General features: G+C 46.4%; 2 protein-coding genes across 2 annotated transcripts; both read left to right on the forward strand.

Moving 5' to 3' along the window:
- Window positions 1-248: 248 nt before the first annotated feature.
- ca4c (carbonic anhydrase IV c) lies at window positions 249-8094 on the forward strand (the record flags this gene model as incomplete). The annotated part of the gene is made up of 8 exons (XM_084474009.1): window positions 249-300; window positions 1894-1941; window positions 2332-2496; window positions 5732-5877; window positions 6324-6416; window positions 6884-6950; window positions 7074-7237; window positions 7386-8094. The coding sequence occupies 8 exons, from the start codon at window positions 249-251 to the stop codon at window positions 7590-7592; spliced, it is 942 nt and encodes a 313-aa protein (XP_084330135.1). The 3' UTR covers window positions 7593-8094.
- Window positions 8095-8898: 804 nt separating this feature from the next.
- Window positions 8899-14985, forward strand: LOC311354637 (serine protease FAM111A-like). The gene is made up of 3 exons (XM_084474454.1): window positions 8899-9037; window positions 10671-10763; window positions 12282-14985. Exons 1-3 carry the CDS (start codon window positions 8915-8917, stop codon window positions 14091-14093), a joined length of 2028 nt encoding a protein of 675 aa, XP_084330580.1. The 5' UTR covers window positions 8899-8914; the 3' UTR covers window positions 14094-14985.
- Window positions 14986-15688: the final 703 nt, after the last annotated feature.

Consider the following 15688-nt stretch of genomic DNA (forward strand, 5'->3'; position numbering starts at 1 on the left):
TATTTATACACATACTCTTCTTAAGAACTCTGGTTTGTACTATTGAAACAGATACTGTTCTTATGAACTGATTGAATCTACTTATGATCACGTTGGAAGGAGAGTAAATCAGGTGTCATACGACACCTGATTCCATGTGTGTGTTTTTTTCTCTCTCTCCACCCAGCCTCTAGGTGTAAGGGGTCTGTGTGTGAATACTGGTAGGATAGCTGGATAGCTTCCAGTGTGTGTATGCATCTGTGTTGAGAATGGACCTTCTCCTCCTGCTGGCTCTCGTCTCTTCGCTCTCCCGATGCTCAGGTAAGACATGCAGACCAGCAAGGGAAATCACCGCATGTTGTGAAAGTATCCATTTAAACATGCATGTTGAGTTGTGGAGGAACTGAACAGAAATTATTTGGACTTGAGGTGTGATGTGTGGACACTGAGTTACTCCTTGATTCATAGTATAAATTATTGAATGCTTTACCAAATCCCAGTGTTCATAAACTATCTGATCACATCACGTCGCTGAAATATCAGTAGTAGTACTTGAAGAAATGAACTTGGAAGAGTCCAATGGATTCTTAAAATAGTGTACGGCTGGGTCAGTACTTATTTAACTTTAGTTGGTGTGTACCGAGTTTGTCTGTCAGAATGACAGAGAAGGACTCTGTGGAGGCATGATGGAGGTCCTCATGTGTCATTGTAAAGACACAAATAAAAAAATAAAAAGTGATGAGAATTTGTTCTCGAAATTTAACTATTCTCCCAAAATGTGAATAAGCGGTACAGACACCAGAAGTCACACTGTTATGAGCTTAAGTGGGGACCCAGTTAATGGTTAAAGTGTTGTATAGTGGGGCCCAGTAAAAGGTTAAAGTGAGGTAAAATGGGGCCAGGTTAACGGTTAAAGTGAGGTAAAGTGGGGACCCAGTAAAAGTTTAGTGTTGTAAAGTGGGGCCCAGTAAAAGAGGTCAAGTTGTGTAAAGTTGGGCCCAGTTAACGGTTAAAGTGAGGTAAAGTGGGGACCCAGTAAAAGGTTAGTGTTGTAAAGTGTGAACCCAGTAAAAGTTTAAGGGTTTTAAAGTGGGACCCAGTTAAAGGGGTTTAGTGTGCTAAAGTGGGACCCAGTTAAAGGGGTAAAGTGTACTAAAGTGGGGCACAGTTAAAGGGGTAAAGTGTACTAAAGTGGGGCACAGTTAAAGGGGTAAAGTGTACTAAAGTGGGGCATAGTTAAAGGGGTAAAGTGTACTAAAGTGGGGCACAGTTAAAGGGGTAAAGTGTGCTACAGTGGGGCCCAGACCAGTAAAAGTTAAAGTGCGATAAAGTGGGGACCCAGGACAAGATTAAACTTGTAAATCCATGTCTCCATGTCTCCAACCAGCTGCTACCTTGCCATTGTTTTCCACTAGGTGAGAAAAGTTATCCCGTCTCAAAGGACGTCTTTGTTGAGATAGTCGGAGAAGTTATCTCTTTATGTTGATGGTTAAGTGGCTCTCTGTGCCGACTCTATTTTCACAGAAAGGATCTCGTCATTGGGATAACAATGGGCTCTGTCACCTGGCAGACCAATGTCACATGCTGCATTCATCCAGCACACATAAAGGATAGTTTAGCTCATTAATTTAGCCCAAAGTCATCCGATATGACCCAACACACACCAAGACAGGGCGACAGTGAGACTGCAGAGGGAGGGTGGTTTACTGCTGCATTAGTCCTAATCTAGAGCCCTGAATAAGGAAAAACTACTGATTTGAGTGTGGGAGCATGAACGTGAGACTGAACGAACCGTCAGTTCATAACCAGGGAAGTGTGTGTGTGTGTGTGTGTGTGTGTGTGTGTGTGTGTGTGTGTGTGTGTGTGTGTGTGTGTGTGTGTGTGTGTGTGTGTGTGTGCACGTCTTCTCCACAGCTCTCTGGTGTTACGACAGCCAGTATACCTGCGCTGACCCATGCAAAGGTAAGACAAGATGGTGGACAGGCTTATTGGTTTTTTGAGAACACGGATCAATGTGCATAAAACAAGTCGCAAGTCGCCGTTCCTTAACAGATAACCGGTGATGATCTCTTCTTGTCGAGTTTCATGTGAAGAAGTGCCATGTAACAAAGTGTCATTTGACGATTTACTGTGTTAAAAAACACATTGACAATTACTTTAGTTTTGCTCTGTAACTACAGCAACCAAACCATCTAAAAAAAACATCTAAAAAAACGAATTCGTTTTTCTGCTTAAACCAAAAAACACATATAATTAAAAATATTTACAATTTCAACTAAAAGGAAGCTGGACCTAACTGCCTGACCTATATATAAGATGTATCTAATTTAGCTCCCTTACGTTGCAATTTAGACCCCGGGCACTGGGCGATGCTGTTCCCAAACTGTGGAGGATTACGGCAGTCCCCCATCAACATTGTCACCAGCCAAGTGCACGTCAACACCGCCTTACACCCACTGGATTTCAAGGGGCATGAAAGCAAAATTAATATCACGGTGGAAAATCTGGGGCATTCAAGTATGTCAAATATATATATATAATATCTCAATTGTATTTCATATTATATTGAAATCAATATGGATTACACAAACACACACAAATGCACACAAACAGACACAAACACACACACACACACACACACACACACACACACACACACACACACACACACACACACACACAAGCACAATGCTGCATTCCACCAAAAGCAGCCAATCTCCACTGTAAACAAACAAATGTGGTGCAGGGTATTGGCTTCAGGCTAACATTGCTTCAAACCTTTGACTTTGAACTGAAGTTCAAACTTTGACTTTGTCCATATTTGAAAGGAAGACATGTTTGATATAAGTGTTATTACCAGTTACCGGTAAAAACATGTGAGCTCTGGGGCCCTAGTGGAGTGGGGCCCTAGTGGGGCCCTAGTGGAGTGGGGCCCAAGTGGAGTGGGGCCCAAGTGGAGTGGGGCCCTAGTGGGGTCCTAGTGGAGTGGGGTCCTAGTGGGGTGGGGCCCTAGTGGGGTGGGGCCCAAGTGGAGTGGGGCCCTAGTGGGGTCCTAGTGGGGTGGGGCCCTAGTGGGGTGGGGCCCTAGTGGGGTGCTAGTGGGGTGGGGCCCTAGTGGGGTGGGGCCCTAGTGGGGTGCTAGTGGAGTGGGGCCCTAGTGGAGTGGGGCCCTAGTGGGGTCCTAGTGGGGTGGGGCCCTAGTGGGGTGCTAGTGGGGTGGGGCCCTAGTGGGGTGGGGCCCTAGTGGGGTGCTAGTGGGGTGGGGCCCTAGTGGGGTGGGGCCCTAGTGGGGTCCTAGTGGAGTGGGGCCCTAGTGGAGTGGGGCCCAAGTGGAGTGGGGCCCAAGTGGAGTGGGGCCCTAGTGGGGTCCTAGTGGAGTGGGGTCCTAGTGGGGTGGGGCCCTAGTGGGGTGGGGCCCTAGTGGAGTGGGGCCCTAGTGGGGTGCTAGTGGGGTGGGGCCCTAGTGGGGTGGGGCCCTAGTGGGGTGCTAGTGGAGTGGGGCCCTAGTGGAGTGGGGCCCTAGTGGGGTCCTAGTGGGGTGGGGCCCTAGTGGGGTGCTAGTGGGGTGGGGCCCTAGTGGAGTGGGGCCCTAGTGGGGTCCTAGTGGGGTGGGGCCCTAGTGGGGTCCTAGTGGGGTGGGGCCCTAGTGGGGTGGGGCCCTAGTGGGGTGCTAGTGGGGTGGGGCCCTAGTGGGGTGGGGCCCTAGTGGGGTGGGGTCCTAGTGGGGTGGGGCCCTAGTGGGGTGGGGCCCTAGTGGGGTGCTAGTGGGGTGGGGCCCTAGTGGAGTGCTAGTGGGGTGGGGCCCTAGTGGAGTGGGGCCCTAGTGGGGTGGGGCCCTAGTGGGGTGCTAGTGGGGTGGGGCCCTAGTGGGGTGCTAGTGGGGTGGGGCCCTAGTGGGGTGGGGCCCTAGTGGGGTGCTAGTGGGGTGGGGCCCTAGTGGAGTGGGGCCCTAGTGGGGTGCTAGTGGGGTGGGGCCCTAGTGGGGTGGGGCCCTAGTGGGGTGCTAGTGGGGTGGGGCCCAAGTGGAGTGGGGCCCTAGTGGAGTGGGAGCCTAGTGGGGTCCTAGTGGGGTGGGGCCCAAGTGGAGTGGGGCCCTAGTGGGGTGCTAGTGGGGTGGGGCCCTAGTGGAGTGGGGCCCTAGTGGAGTGGGGCCCTAGTGGAGTGGGGCCCTAGTGGAGTGGGGCCCAAGTGGAGTGGGGCCCTAGTGGGGTCCTAGTGGGGTGGGGCCCTAGTGGGGTGGGGCCCTAGTGGGGTGGGGCCCTAGTGGAGTGGGGCCCTAGTGGGGTGCTAGTGGGGTGGGGCCCTAGTGGAGTGGGGCCCTAGTGGGGTGCTAGTGGGGTGGGGCCCTAGTGGAGTGGGGCCCTAATGGAGTGGGGCCCTAGTGGAGTGGGGCCCTAGTGGAGTGGGGCCCAAGTGGAGTGGGGCCCTAGTGGAGTGGGGCCCAAGTGGAGTGGGGCCCTAGTGGGGTCCTAGTGGGGTGGGGCCCTAGTGGGGTGGGGCCCTAGTGGGGTCCTAGTGGGGTGGGGCCCAAGTGGAGTGGGGCCCTAGTGGGGCCCTAGTGGGGTGGGGCCCTAGTGGAGTGGGGCCCTAGTGGAGTGGGGCCCTAGTGGAGTGGGGCCCTAGTGGGGTGGGGCCCTAGTGGGGTGGGGCCCTAGTGGGGTGCTAGTGGGGTGGGGCCCTAGTGGGGTGGGGCCCTAGTGGGGTGCTAGTGGGGTGGGGCCCTAGTGGAGTGGGGCCCTAGTGGGGTGCTAGTGGGGTGGGGCCCTAGTGGGGTGGGGCCCTAGTGGGGTGCTAGTGGGGTGGGGCCCAAGTGGAGTGGGGCCCTAGTGGAGTGGGAGCCTAGTGGGGTCCTAGTGGGGTGGGGCCCAAGTGGAGTGGGGCCCTAGTGGGGTGCTAGTGGGGTGGGGCCCTAGTGGGGTGGGGCCCTAGTGGAGTGGGGCCCTAGTGGAGTGGGGCCCAAGTGGAGTGGGGCCCAAGTGGAGTGGGGCCCTAGTGGGGTCCTAGTGGGGTGGGGCCCTAGTGGGGTGGGGCCCTAGTGGGGTGGGGCCCTAGTGGAGTGGGGCCCTAGTGGGGTGCTAGTGGGGTGGGGCCCTAGTGGAGTGGGGCCCTAATGGAGTGGGGCCCTAGTGGAGTGGGGCCCTAGTGGAGTGGGGCCCAAGTGGAGTGGGGCCCTAGTGGAGTGGGGCCCAAGTGGAGTGGGGCCCTAGTGGGGTCCTAGTGGGGTGGGGCCCTAGTGGGGTGGGGCCCTAGTGGGGTCCTAGTGGGGTGGGGCCCAAGTGGAGTGGGGCCCTAGTGGGGTGCTAGTGGGGTGGGGCCCTAGTGGAGTGGGGCCCTAGTGGAGTGGGGCCCTAGTGGAGTGGGGCCCAAGTGGAGTGGGGCCCAAGTGGAGTGGGGCCCTAGTGGGGCCCTAGTGGGGTGGGGCCCTAGTGGAGTGGGGCCCTAGTGGGGTGCTAGTGGGGTGGGGCCCTAGTGGAGTGGGGCCCTAATGGAGTGGGGCCCTAGTGGGGTCCTAGTGGGGTGGGGCCCTAATGGAGTGGGGCCCTAGTGGGGTGCTAGTGGGGTGGGGCCCTAGTGGAGTGGGGCCCTAGTGGAGTGGGGCCCTAGTGGAGTGGGGCCCTAGTGGAGTGGGGCCCTAGTGGGGTGGGGCCCTAGTGGAGTGGGGCCCTAGTTGGGCCCGGGGCTGCTGGTTCTACCGATACACCTGAAGCTCTGGGGCCCTTACTGCTGGTCCTAAAGCCTCCTCCCCCTGCAGTCCAGTTCCTGCTGCCCCAGTCGGTGCGTCTGACCGGAGGAGCCCTGCCAGGGAACTACCGAGCCCTCCAGTTCCACCTGCACTGGGGGGCCGACGGAGGGCCGGGGTCAGAGCACACCATCGATGGAGAGAGGTTCCCCATGGAGGTCATTACTCTGGGTCGGGCTGGAGCCGGGGGGGGGGCTCATGTCTAATGGACAGCTGTCATTGGATGTAAATCATCTCCCCGAGTGAAAAACCTCCATACTAGGTGTAGCATCCAATGAAATGAGCTTTGTCCTTTACAATTTTATCAAATCTGAAATTAGCTTTCTTCTTTACACTTTTATCAAATATTAAATCTGAAATTAGCTTTCTCCTTTACACTTTTATCAAATATGAAATCTGAATTTTGCCTTCTCTTTGCACTTTTATCAAATCGGACATCTGAATTGAGCTTTCTCCTCATTATAAAATTGGTATAAATCCAAATGTATGTACAAATGTTTGACCCTGACACAAGAATCCAGCATGTGATCACTTCAACATGTTGGCCTCTCAGAGCCAAGCCCGGTTCTGAGGCTCAAGCTCCTCCTCTCTGGTCCCTCTGCAGCTCCACATGGTCCACATCAAGGAGCCTTACAGCTCCCTGGCCGAGGCGGAACACGACATGGCCGGCATAGCACTCCTCTCCTTCCTGTTTGAGGTACCGCCGCGGTTTGTGAATTAGCGTCATGGTGTCAGCCTTATTATTATTATTACTCCTTCTAGTGGTGGCCAGCTAGCAGCTAGTGTTCAGACCCCAGAAGGCCCAAAGGACTAGGCCTTATTCACAGTGATGACTGTGGCTTAGCCTTGTGAAAGGGTCAAACGCTCACCGCTGTGATGAACGGTGTGCGTTTGACCCTCCAGTAGACCCTTTCACAGGTGTCCTCTTAGAACAAACAGTTCATTCTCATCCAACGTTGATGGGTCTGCACCTTTTATGTAACAGGGCACATACACCCTTGTAAGTAAAATACAGATAGTGTACCCATCTAATCCAGATGGTACAGCCGTCATCCCTGGATACTGAAATAAGCCATGGCTGGCCGCTGAGATGATGCCTGGTGTCAGATTTGGGCGGCATATACGCTTCTGTGATTTATAAAATGCCCCTTTGGTTATTGACAGGAGTCAATAGACGACCATCCACACCTCAACACTCTGATCGCTGCGATGGGCCACATCCATGATAACGGTATCATCATACATCTGGGTCCCAGAGCACAGTTGGTGGTGCATGGGGAACCATAACACTGATTGATGTTTAATACATTGTTTTCTGCACCAAGAGGCATACAACATTTTCTTACTCCTTCAGGCAGCTCAGCAGAGATCCGAGACTTCAGGCTGACCGACATCATCCCACCTGCAAAGGACCTCCATAGTTACTATCGCTATGTGGGCTCCATGACGACGCCAGGTTGTGAGCAGGCAGTAGCTTGGACGGTGTTTCACAAGACCCTGCCCGTCAGCAGCAAACAGGTAGCCCTTGGGCGCCCCTGGGGGCATATAAGTGGAGTGCAGGGTCCGGATAGAATGACCATTTGTCCAATTCAGGGTGACATTAAAAATTGTTTGCTCATTACTTTCTGCATGTCTTCCTCCTTTTCTTCTCCTCCTCCTCTTCCAGCTGGTGGCGATATCTCAGCAGTGTCGCTTTTGGAACGGCAAGCCCATGATGAACATCTTCCGCCCGGTGCAGCCACTAGATGGCAGAGTTGTCTACTGGTCGAGGGCCAGAGCCGTCCTTCCCAACATGGTGGGCGCGTGTCTGTGTGTGCTCTGCCAGTTCTGGCTCTCGGCCTGGGGCACTTGGGGCGACACAAGTTTTGTATAAAAAAAAAAAACTAAAAAAAACTATTTCTACTCTGTATGTCCAATTCCAACACAAAACCCATTTTGACATTTTAAATATTCAGATCCCTCGTTTTCGTCCATTAGTGGAATGATTCAAGTGTAAACAACGTAGTCTAAGTTAGGACCCTGAGAGGCATCACTTGAACAGCCTGCACTCTATTCACTGAAGACAACTTCTACTGCTTCTACTTCCATTGTAATTCAGTTTTAGGAAGAATACGACAAACAAATACATAGACACCAGAGCGCTGACATAGCATCAATACTCACATCATGGATATAGCTCTACAGATGTTTTATTTAGGTTCTGTTCAACCCAAACCACAGGAAGAAGGTAGAATTTAGGAGAAAATGGGTATTTTCTGTATTTCTGGAGGGAATAAATGTTTCCAGATCTTTCCTTCTATACTCCTGCTTTGCTTCTGCAGTTTAACATATGTGTAGTAGGGTTGCCAACCGTCCCGTAAAATACGGGATCGTTCCGTATTTGGCAACTAAAAGACCTGTCCCGTAATGAACTGATACGGGACGCACTTTGTCCCGTATTCCCCCCCCCCATCAAGAGGTGTCCCTTATTTGAAACTCTGGGAGTTGGCAACCCTAGTAGTGTGACTAGTGAGTCCTGAACTGAACATCGTCACTAAATAATGACTGATTTCAATCTCCAATTAAAAAATATACATACATATAAAATGGCACCAATGGTATTCTTAAGTTGTTTACTTGTGAAGAACGTCCCTACAATATTCACGCATATATATATACTATATATATATATATACATATATACTAGCATATTATTCACAAAACCGTTATCAAAAATCCCTGCATGCATTGAGAGAACAGCTCTTCAGAGAGTAACGATGTATCCTTTTATGTTGGTGCTTACTCAGCACCAACATATTGACTTCATAAGTGTGACAACTGTGTGTAGAATTGAGTGGCCTTTCGCAGAATGGACTGGACAGAAATGTAATATCTTATTCATAATTATGTTTAATTAGTGTATAACACACACACACACACACACACACACACACACACACACACACACACACACACACACACACACACACACACACACACACACACACACACACACACACACACACACACACACACACACACACACACACACACACACACACACACACACACACAATTTATACAAAAAATGGGCTTTGCCAGCCAGAAGTCAGAAAGCGTCCATCTTTTACCTAATGACGTAAAGCTTAGCGAATGGTTGAGCGGAGGTGCAGAGTCCCGCCTCCCGCTTCTCCAGATGTTCGAACATGTTCGAGCATGTTCGACTGCGAACGCAACCGTCTTCACTTCACTCGGTGGCTGAGCAGTGAGCAGCACATCTTTACTCTCAGCAGCAGGAACTTCATCAAGCTTCAGGACCGACTGGAGCGCTCTCTAACGGTAAAGTGTTAATTTGTTAAATGATCGATCACTTTTTTCATCGTGCTTCAGAAGGAATCATTTTAATTTTGTTCGTAAAATCCAATTATACTAATATAGCCATACATGAGCAGGACCTTCAAAATACGTTTGATTCTCTATACTTTCGTTATATCTACACAACTAATGGGTAGATTGTGGCTTATCAATAAAGTGAAGATCAGACATATTCCATGTGGATGCCTTCCACTATCAATAAACTGATAAGTAGGCCATGCGTTAAAAGAATAACGTGGTATCGTTAGGTACATATTCTATATTTTAGCTCTTTCGAGAGAGGGTTGCGCCATCTCCGTCTTCCCGTTCCCGGAAGCGAATCTTTTTTCCGTAGGATGGTAGGGGAAGGTACCGCCTTTTTCGCCGCTGATTGGTTAGAAGTGCTCTCCTCCGATTGGTTATTAGATTTGGCGGCAGGCTCTCCTCCGATTGGTTATTCGATTTTGTGGCTGTCGGCTAGTCTACCACCAACAGAAGTAAACAAACTCGATCCAACAGTGATAAGTGCGTTCCGTCAGATTTGATTTTCACATTTTCATAGCCTGTTAAGTTAGTCATAGCTGTTTGGGGGACTTTTGTGATGAGAGAGAGAAGCAAGTGCTAGTGATGAAAGAGGCTGTGAAACCGCTCTCCAGTGGTGTGTATCTTCAAAGGAAATTGCAGTGCCCCTCAGACAGAAGTTGCTGTTTAAATAAATTTAATATAATGTTAGTAAATCAACCATAGTATTTCAAAAGGCAAGCTTAAAATTGACTCTTTATTTGCATTGTAATAGAAAAAAGTACAGGTCATTAATAAAGGTAGAGATTAGAACCTATCAACACAACGCACCCTAACTGTAAGCCTAACCTTAACCATTGAATACCTGTGGCAAAACCATTTATTACTGGAGCTGCTCCCTATCGTTGACTTATTCCTAATCCTAACCTCAAGGTGATCCGGTATGATGGTCTCCAACTCCTCCTTTGCACAAATATGACACCACTTAACTGTCATGGCTGCACACACACACACACACACACACACACACACACACACACACACACACACACACACACACACACACAATAATGTTTAACCTACAGTTAATATCTGCTTCTGTTTTAAAACACTGGTGTTTAATCCCTGCTCATCAAATTGCAATTGCTTTTTAGTTTTATCTACTTATTTAAAAAAACAAAAAACACCACCATCACTAGCTTCTCTCTCATCACAAAATTCAACCAAACAGCTAGGACTCATCTTAACACGATCTTAACAGGCTATGAAAATGTGAAAAATAATCTCTCCCAAACAGATATGACTAACTTAACAGGCTATGAAAATGTGAAAATCAAATCTGACAGAACGCAATTATCACTATTGAATCGAGTTTGTTTACTACTGTTGGTGGTAGACTAGCCGACAGCCACTAAATCAAATAACCAATCGGAGGAGAGCCTGCCGCCAAATCTAATAACCAATCGGAGGAGAGCATTTCTAACCAATCAGCGGCGAAAAAGGCAGTACCTTCCCCTACCATCCTACGGAAAAAAGATTTGCTTCCCGGAAGTAGCAGCTCATAGCTGATGAAATCAACTCCAACTATGTTTTTCAGCTAAATCTCTTACCAGTGGACTGCAGCCCCATGAAGATGATGGATGTGAAAAAGGAAATGGATGATGGACACTGTGGGGAACCGGAGGAAAAGGTACCGCATGACATTTGGTTAAGGCCATTCTTAACAAGACCATAATAATCATTAGCCTGCGCACATTTATTTTTTAACTGTAAGCTAATATTTCCATAGTTTTGCTATCTAATTTCACAGATCTCTTGTTTTAATAACTCCCTGCATGCCTGCTATTACCTGTTATTTAGCTAAGCTGCCGGGAACCTATTGTATTCCTAGGAATTCTTTCTTCTTCTTCTTCTTCTTTCTTCTTCCAAGGAAGTCATACTTCCCATGGGTGAAAACTCACCAAACTTTGCACAAAGGTCCAGTCCCATGCCAGATTCACTCAACTCCAAGGACATGTGCCCCCCCCTCCTAGGGGGGGCACAATAAGCGTTTAAATTTAAAAACTTAAAAAATTCCTACCAAACCAACGGTAGATGCTACAGTGTTGAAACTTCACCACAATGTAGCCTCAATACTGCTGAAACTTTTGTCCACTTAAACTCATTACAAATGATGAAGTCCATCACTCTGTTTTTTTCAATAACTGTAAAACTTTTAAAATGTATCTCCTCCCACAATTTTTGCTCAATTGTCACCAAACTTGGTACAGAGCATCTCCAGACCGTCCTCAACAAAACTTGTTTCTCGGATTTTTGATTAAGCAAAAATTGATCCTACAGTGCATGAAAACGTATGACTGTAAACAGTACTGTAAACGTATACCATCAAATTCTTGATAAATACATTTTCAATCTTCCTGAAAAAAATTGAGAATATTCTGGAGTCATGGTTGATGAAGTTTGGCAAATATCAGAATTTTATCTCAAAAACTGAATTTTTGAGAACATTTTGAATTCTGCTCTCATGGGAACAACTGCAGCCAATGTGAGAGTGGAATTTTTAAACATCATATTTTCTCTTATGAAGCAAAACACTTATCATTAAAAACAAATCACCAACATTTCCATGCTGTCAAGATGCAATTTATGTATTATCAGATCAAAATGTCAGATGTCCTCAACATGAAACACATGACAGTTGTACTGATGGTGGCATCACAGCAAGCCTCTAAATTTAAAAATCCAAATAGCTTGGACTGGACCATGTGCGAAGGCTCCTAACATCTTAGACTCATAGTAGATGTTTGACAAATACATATCAGAATTTTACCTCAAAAACTGATTTTTCTTTTTACTGTGGTTTCAAATCTGCCTGCACAACAGTGAATGGCTTACTCAATTTGTGAAGCCACTGTTGAAATGCCACTTGCCAATTAGCTCAGTGCGATAGACAATGGTCTTTGGTTCCAGAGGTTGTGGGTTCAATCCTCAACTGGTGCAAATTGAACATTATAAGGTCAACTGTCCTGTCTTCCTATTCTCCTGTTTGTTGCTCAGAATTTGCCAAAATTAGCCCGGACCTGACCCATTGCTGCGCAGCAGCTATAATTTTCTCATTAGGACCTCTTAAATTTACCAGCATTTAGACGTCACGTTCTGTTTCTTCAGTCACATTCTGTTTCTTCCGTCACATTCTCTTTCTCCGTAGGCCAAAGAGCATCATGGACATCAATTTTCCTGGAAGTTTGGAAAGGAAGATCTGTATAATGTTGTCTGCAAGAAGGCAGGGACCATCTACGAATCACTTCAGAACAGTGATACGTTTAAAGTGAAGGCTTCCGAAAACCAAGGCAAAGAACTAGTTATTTTAACACATAAAAAAGCTATAAGTTCACATTTTCCATGCCACAAAATGACTGAACTTGATATTGAGACCCTGACAATTATGTACATCAGTGCAGGAGGGAACCAAACAACCACCACAAGCAGTAAGGACAAAAAAGAAAATCATGGAGAGATGGTTATATTTTATATAAAAACAACTGGAGGTACTAACATTCTTACTAAGGTTATGAAAAATGTTGGGCTGAGAAAGATAGCGGATGAGGTTATTGTGTATGGATACAAAGGTCAAACAGTGAGAGAAGCTCTGGAGCAAGATGGACGTTTTAGTGATGAGGTTTTCCAAATCAATTATTTTCTTGAAGACACAGAGGTTAATAAACGCACGGAAATGTCCAGCCCTGTAGATTTTCTTGATGGTAAATATTTCAAGATAACAAAACCAAAACTGCGGAAATCCATTGGTGCTGCAAAGCATGATGCACCACAGGAGGCGACATCAAGTAAGACCACAAGCTCCGACGTTCCACCACCACATCAACATGTGAGCAATCAGCCAACACCAAATGCCAGCCATCAGCCATCCCCAAACACCAGCCATCAGCCATCCTCAAACACCAGCCATCAGCCAACGCCAAACAAGAGTGATCAACTGAACCGTGAGGAAGTATATCAACTCCTTCGGTCTCAGTTTCCCGATCTTACTAAGCGCATGAAAAGACGAAAAGATGCTAACGGACGAGATGTCAGACAGCTTTTCTCTCGAGAATTTGGGAAAAACGTAACTTTTTGCAAAAAGGCAAAAACGATGAGGAAGTTTCTAGAGCTTGGTGATTCTGTTTGCCAGGTGAGAATAGGTGAATCAGCAGCAGGGAGTGGCTTTCTTCTATTTGGAAAGTACATCCTAACAAACGCCCACGTAGTCCTTGATGAAGAAAAAACCAACCTAAGGGAAAACATAACAGTTATTTTCGCCTATGAGGATCTAACAGTAAACAAGTCATTGTCTGTAACGGTTGTTGGCGCGACCTATCTTGTTGAAAAGGATGGTTACAAGCAGGATTGGGCTTTGCTTGAGGTCTGTGGTGATATAAATACCCTACCAGTAATTCCACAGCCTTTACTTAAGCACTTTGGATTGGTAAAGAAAAGGGGTCAGATTTGCATTGTTGGGCACCCGGAGGGGGGGGTCAAAATGATAGACCCATGCTTCACAATCCCTAGAGAAGAATTTGAAAAACACCGGCCAAATTCAGTCAATTTCATGTATAGGGACATACATACCTATGAAACCAGTTTTTATCACGGCTCATCTGGCTCACCTGTCTTTGATATAGATTTCAAAGTTGTATCGATGCACACTGGGGGGTTCGATTATGAAAAAAAAGTACCTGCTATTGAGTATTCACATCCCCTGTCAGGCATAATTATGCAAATCATTATTCAAATAGTGAGAAATAAAACCGTGCATGTGCTGTTGGCAATGATCACTTGCGGCATTCCCGAAGAAGTGATGGCTGGTGTAAAGGAAATGTTTAAATGTAACTCAAAATTTGTCTGGACAGAAGATGAAATGATTAACCTCACAGAATCATTCTGTGAAAGAGACCAAGAGCTTCTAAAGGGATTTTTTAGATTTTTCCAACAGAGAGATGAACCCATGGATACCAGCAGCTAGGGTCTGTTAGCTTTACTTTAGTAAAGCTCTACTTTGTATTATGCATTTCCCTCATACCCGTAAAATAGTCAAATACATTGTAGCAGCTTACTTTTTGCCACACCACCTAGGTGGCTGCCTCTCCACCTAGATGGCGTTAATGGGCTCCACCCACACAAGGACAAATGCAGACATTTAAACCGGTTTATTGTAGTTTGAGCAATATTACGTGCAGAGCAGGTGCTCCATGCTGCCATGTCAGAGTGTGGGGTGATGGGCGATAATGTAATTTTTCCACTAACTCTAACTCTTCCACTTAATCTGCAATCAGTGCAATGTACATTTTTTTCAAATTATATTTGTAAGCATATTTCATAAGTCAAGCATATTGAGATCAAGCACATTCATAATTAAATATATGTTTTACCTATACATTGAATTTGTTTTTAAATCTTTGAAATGTTCTTGCGACTTTATACCTTTTGTGAGGGACTTAAAAAATTGTAATGTCAATTCACAATAAGTACCTATTTCATAAGCTACTTGAATACTTTATATTGAAATCGCTTTAAATCTACTTTTTTATTTACTTATTATCTACTTTTATATCCATTGTAGGCCTACTGCTCTTTCTGCATGCCTATTAAAAGTTTTCACATTTATGAAATGTAAAGTTGAAACCATAGTTTTAAACAGTGATGTAATAAATGAGTGATTTTTAGTTGTTTTTTTACATTTTTACAGTTGTCTTTGCCTTCATTTTACATCAAACAAAATGTTAAAGAATATGATACAATATCACAGTACCTAGGCCCTATATATGTTGCAAAACTCTTCCTGTTCTGTATCAGTTTTGTTTATTGGAAAATGTATCATTTTGTAGAACAAGGAAATTAAAGTCATAGAAACATTCCCTCTGGCTTCCAGATGTGTGGTTTTGTGGATAAAGAGGTTAGAGGTTGGTAGGTTTACAACTTTATAGGGGGCAATTTAACCAGGGCTCATCTCTGGATGACTGCACGTATACACAATTCAATTTGATGTTTGAAATATTCAGATACCTCGTTTGCATCCATTAGTGGAATGATTAAAGTGAAAACAATGTATATTAGGACCCTGAGCGGCAACGCTTGAACAGCCTGCACTGTATTCACTGAAGACAGCTTCTACTGTCTGATTCAGTTTTAGGAAGAATACGAGAAATACACACCAGAGTGCAAAAATAGAATAGATACTCAGGTCATGGATATTATTTCCATCCAAATAAAACATCTGTAGAAGAGCTATATCCAGGACAGCTCTTCTACAGATGTTTAATTTAGGTTATGTTCAACCCAAACCACAGGAAGGAGTTGAGGAGAAAATTGGCCTTTTCTGTATTTCTGGAGGGAAGAAATGTTTCCAGAGCATTCTTCTACACCTGCTTTGCTTCTGCAGTTTAAAATAGGTGTAGTATGACTAGTGAGTCCTTGACTAAATGAACATAGTCACTAATGAATGACCGATTTCAATCTCCAATTAAAAAATATACATGGATATAAAATGGCACCAATGGTATTCTTAGTTGTTTACTTGTGGAAAAACGTCCCTACAATATTCACTACTTGCATATTGTT

This window comes from Micromesistius poutassou (assembly GCF_964030765.1).
Source record: "Micromesistius poutassou genome assembly, chromosome: 10".
NCBI classification, from domain to species: Eukaryota; Metazoa; Chordata; class Actinopteri; order Gadiformes; family Gadidae; genus Micromesistius; species Micromesistius poutassou.

Bases quoted from the DNA above. Each gene is read 5' to 3' on its own strand.
- LOC311354637 (XM_084474454.1), top strand. From the start codon at position 8,915: ATGTTCGACTGCGAACGCAACCGTCTTCACTTCACTCGGTGGCTGAGC. The intron at 9,038-10,670 runs GTAAAGTGTTAA...TATGTTTTTCAG, and splicing joins GACTGGAGCGCTCTCTAACG to CTAAATCTCTTACCAGTGGA. The intron at 10,764-12,281 runs GTACCGCATGAC...CTTTCTCCGTAG, and splicing joins GTGGGGAACCGGAGGAAAAG to GCCAAAGAGCATCATGGACA.